A 15,590-nucleotide genomic window follows, 5' to 3' on the forward strand; every position below is an offset into this window, starting at 1 on the left:
TTTAAGTTATGATATTCTCTGTCTCATTCTATTCTTGTATTATGTTTTCTATAAATCTCCAAATAGGCCTACTGGCATGATAAACCATTTTTTGAAATCTAAAGTGGAGACCTTCCACTACACTATTGGTCCTATGACCACCTTGTAACTTGTTTTTACTTGGTTATTTAACGATGCTGTATCAACTACTGGGTTATTTAGCGTCGATGGAATTGGTGATAGCGAGATGGTATTTGACAAAACGAGGCTCTCCAAATAGAATGTTGAATAATTGTCCCTGTACATAACATATATTGAACATTGTGATTTGTGGACATTTTTGCATATTGGACATTTTGGCTAGTGACCTTATTTTATTGGATGTTTTAGTTGTGGACATTTTTGTAGTGAACTTTGTGCTGTGGGCGAATTGACCTGGAATGCCATTATGTGAACCCTAGCCTATAAGGTTACATTCAAGAAGTCTCATTATGAGTATTTCGAATGATTCGGTCTTGTTCTGAATTCTTCTCATATTTTTCGTCATACTATGTGGAAAAATGCTGGAACATTTCACTCGGATATAATTGACATGCTATTTACATGATTTCTGTATGAATGTTATCACATTAATGGAATCAGTGGATCAAATCATCAATATTCAGTGCTTCATTACTGCCAGAAAGACCCATGGTGGGTATAAAGGTAGATTTTTCTGCAATAATCATAAGCTGTCAAATGTTTTGGGTTAAACATTTGCTGAAGATATAATGTTTGCTTGCCTTATTTCTCACTGTTCCTTATACGAGAAAAAAACATAATTAGGATTTATATTTAGTAAATTGCAAGTTTATGTAACTACCGTTTATCTCTGAATCCAAGACGTTGACTTACTAAGAAATATAAATTGAGAACAGTAGGAAAGAAAACTCTTTTTTTATATGTTCTGTGAATTTTACATCACATGTAATATACTGAATAATTTTATCAATAATTATTTTACCATACTTAAAATGCTATTTTTAAACTTTTTCTAATGTGAAATTCTGTCATTCGGTACTGAATCAGTTCATTCATGCAACAGTTATACAGAGACTCCAAAATGCAATAAGTTATATTATGGAAATCTTACGAAGAGTAAGAGGAATGAATGGACGGAAAAGTTCATAATACTCTATGTTCAGGAAATAGCGAGTGGTAGTGTTCAGGCATGATCATCATTATTTGAAACTGTGAACCTTCTGTGGAGACTTGTAAAATTGTGTGCTTGTGTTCACAGGAATTGGGGCAGATGATGCCTTCATCTTCTGCAAAGTGTGGCAGTGTGCTAAAGCTGAGAAGAACAATGGAACTCTGGTGAAGCTGGTGCACGACACACTCAGACACGCCACTCTGTCCATGTTCGTCACCTCTCTCACCACTGCAGCCGCTTTCTATGCCTCTTACATCAGCTCCATAACTGCCATTGGCTGCTTCAGGTTTAAACACTTACATTTACTTTTGTATAAAATAATTGTATTCCAATGGATACCATCCCATTGTGGAATCCTGGGAAACGAGAATGTGGATGCTTTAGCAAAGAAGGGCAGCACTGCTACTTACAGACCTGTTACTAAATCTACGTATTACTCCATGAAAAGATTTATTAAATCTACATACTTAGACTTCAACAAACAAAATTTGATAACACAATCTCAAGGAAAAAAATGGAACTCTCTGCATCAAAATCCACAGTTAATTCCTGATTTACCACGAAAATCGTCTGTAGCTGCATTTAGATTGGCAACAGGCCATGATTGTTTGGCCAAACACCTGCATAGAATTGGAATATATCAGTCCCCTAACCGCCCATTGTGCAACTCAAACCAAGAAATGGATTCATAACACCTGAAAATCTGTGCTTCAGTGGCTGACCATGATAATATCTTTGAAAAATATTGGAGTGCAAGAGGTCAAATGAGTTTATTGTCAAATGCCTGGGATTAGAAAACAACAACAGCATTTATTTTTGTAGTGCAATCTGTTCATCATGGGAATGATATGAAAAGCCCTGAAATTAATGCATTTGAAACATCTATGCCATTGTGCAAAGGCTGTTGAATTAATAGGTTAGTTGTAAAGAGAGGAAACAAAGACAGTTTATCGTCCAAAAAGAGTTCTCTTTGATTTGCATCCATTGCTGTAAATACAGTCTAGAAAATTATAATAATAATAATAATAATAATAATAATAATAATAATAATAATAATCGTAATCATCATCTTTCTAACAGGTAATAATCCTAAAAGAACTGTTCCAGTCTACAAAATTTTCTTTTCATCTCTTCACAGGACGTCCTAGTGATCTTTCTTGTGTTGATCTGTAATTCAAGACTGCTCCAGGGATCCTTGTTCTAGCCATGCACTTGACATGATGGTGCCAGTTATCAGTATCAGTGTATACACTGCAGTACTGATTCAATTCTGAGTTCTTGTAGGCTGTTTTAATTTCTTTTGTGATCCCATTTGGTATAGCCAGCTGTTCGGCACATGAACTTCATTTCACTAGCAGTAATGCTATTTTCATCATCTTTTTTTTTTGAAGTCCAAGCTTCACTGCCAATAACAAAGGACCGGTCTTGCTAGGGTTTTGTATAGACGACAGCGGGTATGCTTTTGTACTAGGAAAGATTTCGTTACACTGTTAATGATGCTCTTGGCTTTATTAAATTTAAAAATTTTTGCAGGAATATCCATATCTCCTAAAAATGATAGTTTAAAGCCAAGACAGTTTAATTCATTAACACTCTAAAATTTTATAATTTATACAAATGTATAATGCCATTAGGAAAGTTCAGGATAACAGGCAGGGTTTGGAATTGAACGGGTTACATCAGCTTCTTGTCTATGCAGATGACGTGAATATGTTAGGAGAAAATCCACAAACGATTAGGGAAAACACGGAAATTTTACTTGAAGCAAGTAAAGCGATCGGTTTGGAACTAAATCCCGAAAAGACAAAGTATATGATTATGTCTCGTGACCAGAATATTGTACGAAATGGAAATATAAAAATTGGAGATTTATCCTTCGAAGGGGTGGAAAAATTCAAATATCTTGGAGCAACAGTAACAAATATAAATGACACTCGGGAGGAAATTAAACGCAGAATAAATATGGGAAATGCCTGTTATTATTCGGTTGAGAAGCTTTTGTCATCTAGTCTGCTGTCAAAAAATCTGAAAGTTAGAATTTATAAAACAGTTATATTACTGGTTGTTCTGTATGGTTGTGAAACTTGGACTCTCACTCTGAGAGAGGAACATAGGTTAAGGGTGTTTGAGAATAAGATGCTTAGGAAAATATTTGGGGCTAAGAGGGATGAAGTTACTGGAGAATGGAGAAAGTTACACAACGCAGAACTGCACGCATTGTATTCTCCATCTGACATAATTAGGAACATAAAATCCAGACGTTTGCGATGGGCAGGGCATGTAGCATGTATGGGCGAATCCAGAAATGCATATAGAGTGTTAGTTGGGAGACCGGAGGGCAAAAGACCTTTAGGGAGGCCGAGACGTAGATGGGAGGATAATATTAAAATGGATTTGAGGGAGGTGGGATATGATGATAGGGACTGGATTAATCTTGCTCAGGATAGGGACCGATGGCGGGCTTTTGTGAGGGCGGCAATGAACCTGCGGGTTCCTTAAAAGCCATAAGTAAGTAAGTAAGTAAGTAAGTATATAAATGTTACTTGGTACTGGTTCTTTGCCACAGAAAGCCATTATTTTAGTTTTGTCTGTTGAAATTTCCTTGTAAAATTTGTCAGCAATTAATTTTAAATTATAGCCTGTTTGTTGTAGGTCATCTTCAGAACTAGCTAATAAGACCAATTTACTTTCTGTGTTACTGAATGTTATGCTCATTTGTTACAGTGTATTTGCTGGCACTGCTACATTGGCAAACTTCGCCCTTATGGTGACGTGGTTGCCAGCAGCTGTGGTAGTCTCTGAGCGGTGGTGTTGTCCACCAATGGTACCCCCTCAGTGGTTTGCTTGGGACAGCAGGTTGCGGCCCGTCCGTGTAGCTGTAGACCAGGCTCGAGCATTGCTGGACAGATTCCTTGTGCTGGCTGTGATCAAACTGCGCTACATGTGGCTGGCTGTTCTTGGAGGGGCAGCCATTGCTAGTGTAGGAATTGTGTTCTACTATCCACGTCTCAAGCTGCCAGACTCCAGGGACTTCCAGCTGTTTGACAGTCACCATCCATTTGAGCGCTATGATCTCGTCTACAGGGACAAATTTTGGTTTGAACGGCTACAAAAGGTAATAACACTTGCTTAATTCATGTCTTGCATTGCAAACATTCAAACGATTCTGTTAAGCTTTTAATTAAATAAATAGTGTCCAGTGTAAGCAGCACAGCTGTCTTTTATCGAAATATTGATGTTATTCTATAATTAGGGATGTTCGAAAATGGTTTTATTTTTTCCCAAAAGGTGTTGATTTAATATGGCTATTACACTCTTACTACGTCATACTACTTTTGACCAATAAAACGGTACGAAAGGACGTATTTCAACCAATCATGGCTGCTTATCGCACAATTTTATCGCGTCCCTAGCATTTGTTTAATTTTATCGCGTCCCTAGCATTTGTTTAATTTTATCGCGTCCCTAGCATTTGTTGAATAAGTTGAATACACCATGTATGCCTAAATGAACGAGTTCCACTTCTATTACGCACACGTCCAATATAACATCAATTGAACCACCAACCACATTCAAATTTGAAAATTGTACATTCAATAATTATTCCTTTTAAAATTATTCATGTTTATTTTTTATATCATTGTCGTTAATTAAAACTTTTCTAACACTTGTGTATATTATTTAGGTTATGTTATAGCTTCTGCTATATGATATTATGGATAGTCACATATCAGAGATTGTTTAATATTAAGATTTATTAAAAATCATCTGTCAAGTGACGTTGATTACTGGGATTCGGATAATTGAAGTGGAATGCAACTGTTTTAATAAAAATGAAACAATCAACAAAGCCTTCTTGACTAGTAAGTAGTAACACTGCCATCGTGTATAGATCGATAACTTCTCGACGAGAAGGCATTGCTAGTAATCATAACTCACTACTGCCATCTAGCATGCATCTAGCATAATATTTGTAATGTTGAGATGGTACAATAATACATTTGAAGACAGTTGTATTTTCGTAAGTCAATTAATATTTTATTGTATTGGAGTACTTCATTACTTCTGATCTTGATATACTTTCTTCTAATCGTGTAATAGTGAATTAAATCCCACTCGAGTTTTGATTTTCTCTAGATAAATCAAAACGTCTAGTGAGATTACTGTTGAAAAAAAAGTGGTGTTTTATTTTTTTATTTAATCAACCACTGTATGCTGTATGTACAGTACTGACTAGGTTTCAAATACCGGTAATTAAATACATGAAATTACAAAGTATTGAGCCCTATGCTATATGGAATCTGTTAAAATGTGTGTGGATACACACTGTTCATTAAACTGCAGGTAATTAGGCATATTAAATTACAAATAATTGTGCCCTACACTAAATGGAAAGTGATTCTTCCAACGCTGCAACTCGGGATTCATTTGACTGGACAGACGAACTGTTTTTTCTTTGCACATGCTACTCAGACAAACAGTGTTTATTAACTGCATCTTTCCATTTATACTCCAGGTGGCATTCACAATGTTTGCACATCAAAACTGAATCTGACACAATAAAGCCTTCTTGTTTAAATTCATTCACTCTATCTACTAACGAAACCCCAACTTTCGTCATTTTTCTTTATCACACTTGAACACAACAGACACACCTGCTACCATCAACGGTGAAAACACAAAGAAGAAAGAAATTTTTCTTTGTGTCTCTATGGTAAGCCAGGAGCAGTGATTTGCACAAGTTACTAATACACAGAGAGTTTGTCAGAGCAGTTGGTAGCATGTGTTACAGGATGATTTGGTATAGTTTCAATTTTGCGGCCAGTGAAATTCATTTCACGTTCTATTATTTATTAATTTGTCCTATTAATTAATTAATCAATAGAGGGGCATTATATATATATATATATATATATATATGAATAGCTTAATATCAAAGACGGACATCTGACCTCAATGGAAATTTAGATAGCTGTGGTTTTTTATACAATTTTTCATGCTATTTCCAGTTATAGTGAAACCATATGCAAACTCTAACACTCTATTTATAAAATAAATTGTGTTAAATATTACAAAGAACACTGTGAATTAAAAAATTGCCTCTAGATCAAAACTATGGAGATGACAGATGTCCGTCTTTGATATTAAGCTACTCATATATATAATGCAAAAGTGGTGTTATTTTACAGAATGAGTTAAAATTTGTTTTATCTTAAAAATTCGCGTTATTTACGTAATAATGTGATGATGATCTGGAAGTTGATATTTTTGCCATATAGTAGCAGAATCTTTGTTTTATTTTCAGATTGATAGTGAGGACGGCCTGAATTCTAAGCTGCCTCTTCGATTTGTTTGGGGCGTCATGCCAATCGATAACGGCGACTACCTGGATCCTGGAACACGTGGCACACTTATATATGATGAAACGTTTGATATGGCTGCTCCAGAATCCCAGCGGTGGCTTTTGGGATTCTGTCAGCGTCTACGAATGCAGAGCTTCTTCCAACCCATGCTGGGGCCTTTGTTGCCAAACTGCTTCATCACATCGTTCAAATCATGGATGCAGAGGAGATGCAGAGATCCTGTGGACCGTATCGACAGAACACCCTGCTGCGAGAACTCGACATTCCCTTACAAGCGTCGAGTCTTTGAAATGTGCATAGTCCAGGCCATAGTGGACCTGTACGAAACTCCTATTGAGTACTTAATACCGGGGATGGCCGGACTGAAGTTCTCACGTGACAAACATCCAAAAATCCGTGCCCTAGTTGTAGAATACGATAGTAACCAATCTTACTCACTGTCATTTTCTGATATGGATGCTTTTTTTCATCAAGTGGAATCGTGGGCTCGCAAGGAGTTGTCGGAAGCACCGCCCGGCATGAGGAACGGCTGGTTCGTGAGTCAGCTTGACTTCTATGATCTGCAGCGCACGCTGTCGCAGGACACGCTGGTGGCGATTGGTGTGTCGATGGGGATCGCCCTCGTGGTGCTGCTGCTAGTGACACTCAATATTCTGCTGAGCCTGTACGCCATCCTCACCATCACATGCACCATCTTCGTGACAGTGGCGCTGCTTGTCTTGCTAGGCTGGAAGCTCAATGTTCTCGAGTCTATTGCTGTGTCAGTGGCCATCGGTCTCGCTGTGGACTTCAGCCTCCATTATGGCGTTCACTACCGCATGTGTCCGGATGGCGATGACCGCGAGTCAGCTGTGACGTACGCCATCTCCCGCATGGGTGGGCCCACTGCCATGGCCGCCCTCACAACGGCTGCGGCCGGCGCCTTCATGCTGCCGTCTGCGGTACTTGCCTACATACAGATCGGCATTTTCTTGGTGGCCGTCATGGCAGTGAGTTGGATATACTCCACCTTCTTCTTAGGGTCACTGCTCCGAGTCGGTGGGCCCCAGCACGGATTTGGGCAGTTTTCATATCCGCGCCTGGACAAGAACTGCTGTATGAATGGTGATGGGAGCAGTGGCGGCTCCAGCAATGTTGACAGAGCTGACAAGACAGTTTATACCAATGTTCTGTCTGAGTCGACGCTGTCAACGTCTAGTACTGTCTGTGCTTTGCACCCCAGTGCCAGTGAGAGTCACGAACTAGAAGCCTTAAGTGCGAAACGTCTTAGTAACAGCTTCAGCAGCAGGCGACTGTGTCGATCGGGCAGTCTGTCGGCAACTCTGCCATCCTCGACTTCAGCTCCGCTTGCAGCTCGTGTATCTGCTCGTAAAGTTTCTCTTCCTGCTGACCAGTCGCCATCTGCGGCCAGTGCCACGACGATCGTCCTTGTGGATGATGGAGATGTGGACTCGCGTCCCGGTGTCGGAGATATGACAGAGGAACCCCTCATGAGGCATTAGCACTACATGTATGTATATATTTACACCAAGATTATAATTTTGTTCTAAGTTAGTATGGCTAGACATCATTCATAAACGGAATATAGGTGATAATATTGTATGAAGTCTCCCATTGTAGATAATTGACAGTAAAATTGATCATATATTAATCATATGAGAGAATTTTTTTACATAATTGATGTGCATAATATTACAATGTATGTTTTATTATGTACAGAATATAGTGAGATTGTAAGTTGTGAATCAAGTCTCTCTCTTTCTTTCACTTCAGATTGTTGACATGTGCCTCAATGTTTACAGATATAGGAATAGTTATACAGAGTTGTGTCTTGTAGGAAAGTTAATAAAGTTAATCCTTTCAGGTCCATTTCCCAATACAGTAACATTCCAATCTAACATAAACTAACTCGTATTTTCAGAGCATAGCGTTATTTCAGACTATATTCCTGCTTGATTTGTTTTAAACTCTGATTTTTACAACATATTTGTTCCATGACCTGTTTATTGTATTGAATTATATTGTGATCAAAGTGACAAGCTGTATTACTAAACTTGTATGGCGTTTACATTAGTTAACAGAAATAAAAGCATGAATTACTAATCAAGCATTTACAGAGGTAGGCTGTATAGCTTTCATTCTAAATTTAGCTAGTTCAGACTAATGTTGAAATTTGTGTACAATCTGGGTTTTACATACCAATAATTTAAGAAGTTATACACATTATACCACAAAGGAAAATGCTACAACACGTTAAAGACTGAACAGAAGAGTAAAGTGTCTGGCCTACAAGCTTGTGTACTGGTATGTTGTTAATTTGGCCTACATTGCAGTGGCGGTTTCTCGGGGGAGGGAAGGGAGGAACGTCCTCCTCACATTTTTCTTCTTTTGAAAGTAAATACCAAATAAAATATATCCCTTGAAATTCGAGGAAGATTCGATAATTTTTAAGTTCACAGCTATAAGAAAACCTCGGTTGATCGAGTTTTAAATGACACGCGCTCATGTGCCGCTAGAAAACTGTGAGAAAGATGCGAGATTGTTTGTGTGGAGGAAAGCAAATCCTTTCCTCCTTTACTGCAGTTAACACACATAGACAACAGCGCACTAGCGGCCAGAGAAAGAAGCAGAGTTTTAAAGCAAGCGAATGAACAGTAAGGGAGGAGATCTTCCTCTGAATCAGCGCATGGGCGGGAAATAGAAACCGACTGGTCTTGCAACAAACTCGCAACCACTGCCATCTAACAATGCTGCATTCAACCAGACTATAACACATCTAGGAGGAGGCACAATAAAAACAATTTTAACGCAAAGCTATGAAAGACACCACATAAACTTTTTTAAAATCATAAATCAAAATATATTATTCATTGCATTTTATATAAGCTACTACTCATGGTTTGAAACTTTCGAGGATATCTGAAAGTTGAAGTTAGATTTATATAAAACAAAGAGGAAGTAGTTCTACGTTAGTATAGCAGATCTTTTTGGCCCTGAAATTCACTTCCATTCATTGTCTACTAGATAGGACAACAGCCAAGTTTTCAGTTTTGTACAAATATATTTTAAATTGAAAATACTCCAAACTACATTATTTTTAACACAAAAAAATAATCGGCCACCTGCAGTTTTGAGCAATAATGGTAGTATGACTTTACAAGAACTGACATTCTTCAAAAGCATGTGATACTGAACTTGTAAAATGTATATGTGGCAACACAGACCATGTGAGTGTGTGCAGTGTTCTCGCTTTCCTAACAGATTATTTCTCATTCCCACTTCCGTAAAACGGTTCTGGTTATATGTTAGTAGCTAGTCTCTACCAACACGTGTGATGCTGTAGTGTGCACTAAAAATGCTGCGAGTTTGTGAATTTCCTTGTAATTGTTAATTTGTGCAATTATCCACCAATGAATGGAAGTGAAAACATATTTGGACAATTTAGGAAACTCAGTTTACAAGAACAGATTATTGCTATACGAAAGAGAAGGCCAACCCTAACACTACCTGGTGTTACATATATGCATGTAGGCTAATTTGTAGCATGTTTCTCTCAAAAAGGTGTCAGTTTGCGCTGTTAACGTCTTTCCTCCTCTTAAGAAATATGCAGGAGCCGCCACTGCTACATTGGTTGGTTTTGTCATTCACTTTTCATTTTACTTAATATTTTAATTCAGCAGATGTATCGTAAGTTAAGTCAATTTGAATCTATCACTATTTTAATTTATTATTATTATTATTATTATTATTATTATTATTATTATTATTATTTTATCGAAGTAGAAATGGAAAACAATGAAGTAGTCTTCCAAAAGGGGAAACAAGAATGACCCTGATAACCACATTTCTTAAATGTTTTAATTTTAGGAATAGAATAAAATGATCATCATTCAATTTTCCAACTTAATTTCAAGAAAACTTCAGGATCCTAAATGTCCCATTATCATTCGTATAACATAAAAGCATTGCTATGTTCATAGATTTTTTTTTCCTTGAGAAATTTGGTGTACAAAATATTGCATAAGACACTGGTAATAAAAAAAAGAAAAACATTTGCATATTAAGTTTTTATTGTTTTATTACACAAGGCTAATTGTGAATTTTTATTTGAGTTTTAATAGTGTTCCAGTTTTGAAAAAGCCTGTAGTCAACCAAAAAGTAATCATGCCAACAAAATCTTAGTTGATTTTTTATCAGCACTTCCAATATGTTCCTTGAATATCAAATAATAACGTTGAATGCAGTTAAATTTATTATTTTTTTTTTTATGAAAGCTATACGTGACGTTGTACTTATGTTAAAACATGTGCTTTGAAAGGAATGGAACTACAGGGCTTTCATACAAAAAAAAAAGAAAAGATTTATACAATGTTGCAGTGCAATTTGGTAAATGGACCTTAAGGGGTTTATTATTTTTATTATTACTATTATTACTTTCATTACTACTACTACTACTACTACTACTACTACTACTACTACTACTACTACTACTACTACTACTACTACTACTAATACTACCACCGCAACAAACAACTACTACTACTACTACTACTACTACTACTACTACTACTACTACTACTACTACTACTACTACTACCACTACTACTACTACTACTACCACTACTACTACTACTAATGTTGTTAAGAATGGTGCAATAGTAACAATATTAAGTTCTTCAAAACTTGTAAACAACTAATTAACCAAAAACCTTTTTTGAATTAAGTGCACAATCAAGATAAGGAGAGACAGAAATTTTTAGACTTTTTATCCAAATTAGGAGCACAAATGCACACATTCAATAAGGACGTAAATGATCAGAACTTTTTGTTGTGATTGTTTCATCTGTGCTTAATAAACACGTAAGTACAGTAAAACCTGTGCACAGTAGAACACAAATTTATTGATGTCCAGCTTTCGGTTCTCTTTTATCTTCAGTGCTTTTTATAAGTTCTATTTTTTTAATGCTACTTATAGCTTTAATTTCTCAATGACCGAAAATTCTAAAATCTGGTTTTAAGTAGTTTTTATAGTAGAATGCAGTCATATCTAGGGTGACCAACTTCTGATTACAAATACCTAATACAGATATGATTTAGGTCGCAATATTGAGTACAATAATATTTTAAAATATGCATGTTTCTCAGTATTAACTTATTTATATTTGTCAACAGAATGCTGTGAAACATTTAATTTTTTATCTTGGTATGCAAACTGAAAAAAAAAATTTAACTATTGATATTAATGTCAGTTTATTTCTAAATATCTTTGGCAAGTACAGTATTATTATTATTATTATATTACATTGAAATATTAGCAATCATGACTGATAAAGAAAAATATGGGAGGATTAGGAAATCAATATGGGAGCCAGGAGGATTCAAGAAAAATAGTTCAAATATGGGAGTTCCCAGAAAATACAGGAGAGTTAGTCACCCTAGTCATATCCCCACAAAATTATATTTGTTGGATATTTGGCAGGAAACTATGAGACATCAGTCTTATATTAAAATTCTGAACTTGTTCAAGGACTGGTAATAAAAATTACATTGTAGTCTAGCTGCTTTAGAAGTGATTTCTCTTGAAAAGTCAGTTTGCGACTTGTAATTGCAGTTTTGGCTTAACTTATCCCAGTCATATTTTATTGGTGGGTGCAGCATAAGATATTAATAATTCATTGGAATAAATAAGAAATCTGTCTAAAGTTGTTAATTTTTTACTGTTTCATAATGCATAAGGAACTTAACATTACATACGTTATTCAGGTATTTATTCCAAAATATTTTTCTCAGAATTTCGTAATATTTCCTGTTGTTATTGTTTAGTCAAATCCAGTTACGAAAGCCAGCTATATAACGGTTTTGGGGGGGGGGGGGAATCATCATGCTAACCACACGATACCTCCATTCTGGTTGGATGATCGTCCACCTCTGTGCTTCGCAATGTGGGGTGTGAGATCAGTAGCTGGCTGATCGATCTGTATCCTTAAAGGGCTGTAGCATCATGGATGATTTGAATATACAGTCTTTTTAAGGGGGATGACAGGTGAAATTTTGGTCATTTTCAGTCAAAAATCGCATTTTCGTTTTCTTGTAAAAAATGAATCGGTAATCTTTTATTTATATGTTGAGCAAGTTTCAATGCCTTACAGCGCCCAAAAGCATAAAAATTACGCAATATATAAATGGCTGCACCCTTGAACTTCAATTCCATGCAAATTTTACAAGCTGTTTTCTCACACCTTTTTTTCAGCTTATTTCATCAGGTTCGAAGTGTAAAGGCTCTTACAATTTTGATGCGAGAAACATGACATTTTTACTGCATGTTCTATACACTGTAGTTACCAAAATAGCGCATGTATTTTATGATTAAATGCGTACTTTTTAAAATAAAAAAATGAAATATTTATAGTGGCAATGGAAAATTTCTATTTTTAGGTATGCAGTGGTTATAAAAATTTGTTCCCCCTTTTATAGTCAAGATATAGAAAAACTAATGTCTCTAAATATGCCACTGGTCTTTCAAAAAAAATTTCAAACAATTTTACTGGTAAATTGAATGACACATTTCATTTTGAAATAGGCAAATTTTTCAGAATATTTTTGTTAATAACTCGGAAACTAATTGATTCACATAAATGAAACTTCAGCACATCATTATCACACTATGATTATGTGTACAAAAAATAAAAAACGTAGCTTGAAAAATGTATAAAATACAAATTTCACCCAGCACCTCCCTTAAGTATTCCGTCTCCATTTTGTATTTTGCTTAACAAGGCAATGTACTTATTGATGCTTGTTTCTAGCCTAAGCCAACTACACGAAATCTATGGTGTCGAGTCACACACAGAACTGTGAAATCATGACATCTGCATTGCTAGTTAGTACCGCACGAATTTTCACTTCTCTCCTATATTTACTGTCAGATATCACTGGCATTGGTCAGACTGAAATGTTAGTGGGCTATTAAAAGGCAGCCATTTTAATTTTGCTAACACATTCATTAATGTATTAGGATCTTTCACATGCTGCAGATTAAGCAACTTGGGATCCAAAACTTTACTTCCCTTCTAGAAGAAGTCGTATTTCTTTTCCAAAAAATTGATCTGCCTCTGTCATGTTTGGACTCACGAACCTCAGCTCCAAAGGCTAGTATGTTAACCCCTAGACTACGAAGGACTACCAACAAGGCAATTTAATTTGTGTACTTGTTATTTTATGCTCGACCATGCCGAAATGTAGTAATTATACACCTGGTAGCAGCCCTTTAATGGACCTCATTAAAGTACACCTATTCATTAAAGTTCGGGTGTTCCACCAATCAGAAAATATCATTGTAGCAATATGAAAGCGCAAGTATCGATTATTCTCGGATATGCAATCGAAAGACATCAATAAATCAGCTATATTTGAAATAAAGTCAGTTCTGTTACTACAATAATTAGCGTTAATTGTAAATAATATTCAAATAAATTCAATTTGTCATCTCGTGTTTCAATGTCAAGGTCAATGTCGACATCTGTTTCTCGGAAAAAATCAATACTTTCGCATCTGTGCACATCTCACAATTTACGAGGTATTACACAAGGTCAGTTCCGCTCCTCAGTCAGATAAGAATAACATGAATACTTATGAATAATTTCAAGTTAGGAATATGGTCGAGCATAAAAAGTCGTATGAAACTTGACTATAATGGTAATTAAGACGCTTGTATGAAAATTATGAAATGAGCGCAAGCGAGTTTCGTAAACATACTCGCATCTTAATTACTACCATTATAGGCTCGTTGCATAATGTACTATTTTAATGCCAGTTCTTGGGACCACAGAAATTTTCCTTTGCAAATGAATTTGTGTTGAAAAGATGCTATATTTAAAACAGGTTTTACTGTATAATAACTTCAATAAGCAGTACAAGTACTCTCTTCCATTAGCTATAACTGAACTCTTTCCATATAGGAAGTGTCCGGCCTTCTTCTCCTTCACAGTTATGTTCATCTGTATTCAGCTCATTTCGAATATTTATAAGGAATGTATGTCCATCTTTGTCACCATTATTTTGATGCATAGTTCGAAACTTTTTAAATCAGTATCCATAAAATTCAAAGAATTTCTTTTTGCAACAGCTACGAAAATAGTGTCAATAATGGAAACTGAAGATGTAAGAAGTAAATCTCTTATTACACATTTTAAGGGACCAGATACAAAAACTTAAGAATATTTGTGATATTCTAATGTAGCCAGTTATAAATTTTATGTCACTTCACGTCAATTTTGACCAGTGAATGATAACAATGAAATATGTGTGTATTTTGAAAGTATATCCACATTAGATTGGAAATAGGATTTTGCCTCTCCTTCCATACTTTTGTGGTATTGTAGTGCATAATATTTTGTAATGTGAGATTTTTAACTGATATTATATACTAGGTTAATTTGTATTGCATTTATTTTTATAATTACATTTTAATTTTTAAAAATGTGTCTTAAGTTGTTAATTTTTCGGTTGGATTTAATGCATTATAGACTAAGTGGATGTAAGGACTAGGGCCGGAGAATAAAGAGTCTTTTAACATTGGTGTGTCTTAAGGGTCAGTAGTTGGAGACTTCTTTTAACTGTGTTCAAATGCATAATCTCTCTTCCTTTTGAATTTAGTGAGATAAAGGCACTTTTTAAAATTGCAAATTATATTTTTCTCTCTTTCATTCTGTCATACCTGATGACTAGGGTTGATGCCAAGTCTAGGAATGTCTATTGTTATTTGCTGCGTGAAATGTTTAGTGTAGGATACAATGCAGCAGTTCATATATGGAGCAATAGTGGAATGATGACAGAGGGAATAGAAATAGCCTGAGAGAAGCTCTGTCTTCAAGTTGAGTTGTCCACTGCCCCTGAGATTTTAACCTGAGCTGTTGTGTAAAACTGTACTTCTATGGTATACAAAGACTGTCCATTTAAATTTGACATGATAAATACTTATATAATATAATACACTGTTAAAACAAAAAGGAATTCAGGTACATTGAATCTCAAGAGTCTGTTAGAGAAGTTACGAG

The 15,590-nt window shown here is 35.7% G+C and overlaps 1 protein-coding gene across 3 annotated transcripts in view; it reads left to right on the forward strand.

Annotated features, from left to right (window-relative positions):
* The window catches only part of disp (RND transporter family member dispatched), a 77,754-nt gene extending 69,132 nt beyond the window's left edge, over positions 1 to 8,622 (forward strand). For 2 of the 3 annotated variants that reach the window (XM_069816402.1, XM_069816403.1), the window contains exons 11-13: positions 1,259 to 1,457; positions 3,896 to 4,286; positions 6,477 to 8,176. In XM_069816402.1, coding sequence (XP_069672503.1) covers positions 1,259 to 1,457; positions 3,896 to 4,286; positions 6,477 to 8,036 — 2,150 coding nt within the window. In that variant the 3' untranslated portion in view covers positions 8,037 to 8,176. Of the gene's footprint in view, positions 1 to 1,258; positions 1,458 to 3,895; positions 4,287 to 6,476 lie in introns of all 3 variants that reach the window. The other variant, XM_069816405.1, reaches the window with a different exon arrangement.
* Positions 8,623 to 15,590: the final 6,968 nt, after the last annotated feature.

The sequence above is a fragment of the Periplaneta americana genome, chromosome 17 (assembly GCF_040183065.1).
Source record: "Periplaneta americana isolate PAMFEO1 chromosome 17, P.americana_PAMFEO1_priV1, whole genome shotgun sequence".
NCBI lineage: Eukaryota > Metazoa > Arthropoda > Insecta > Blattodea > Blattidae > Periplaneta > Periplaneta americana.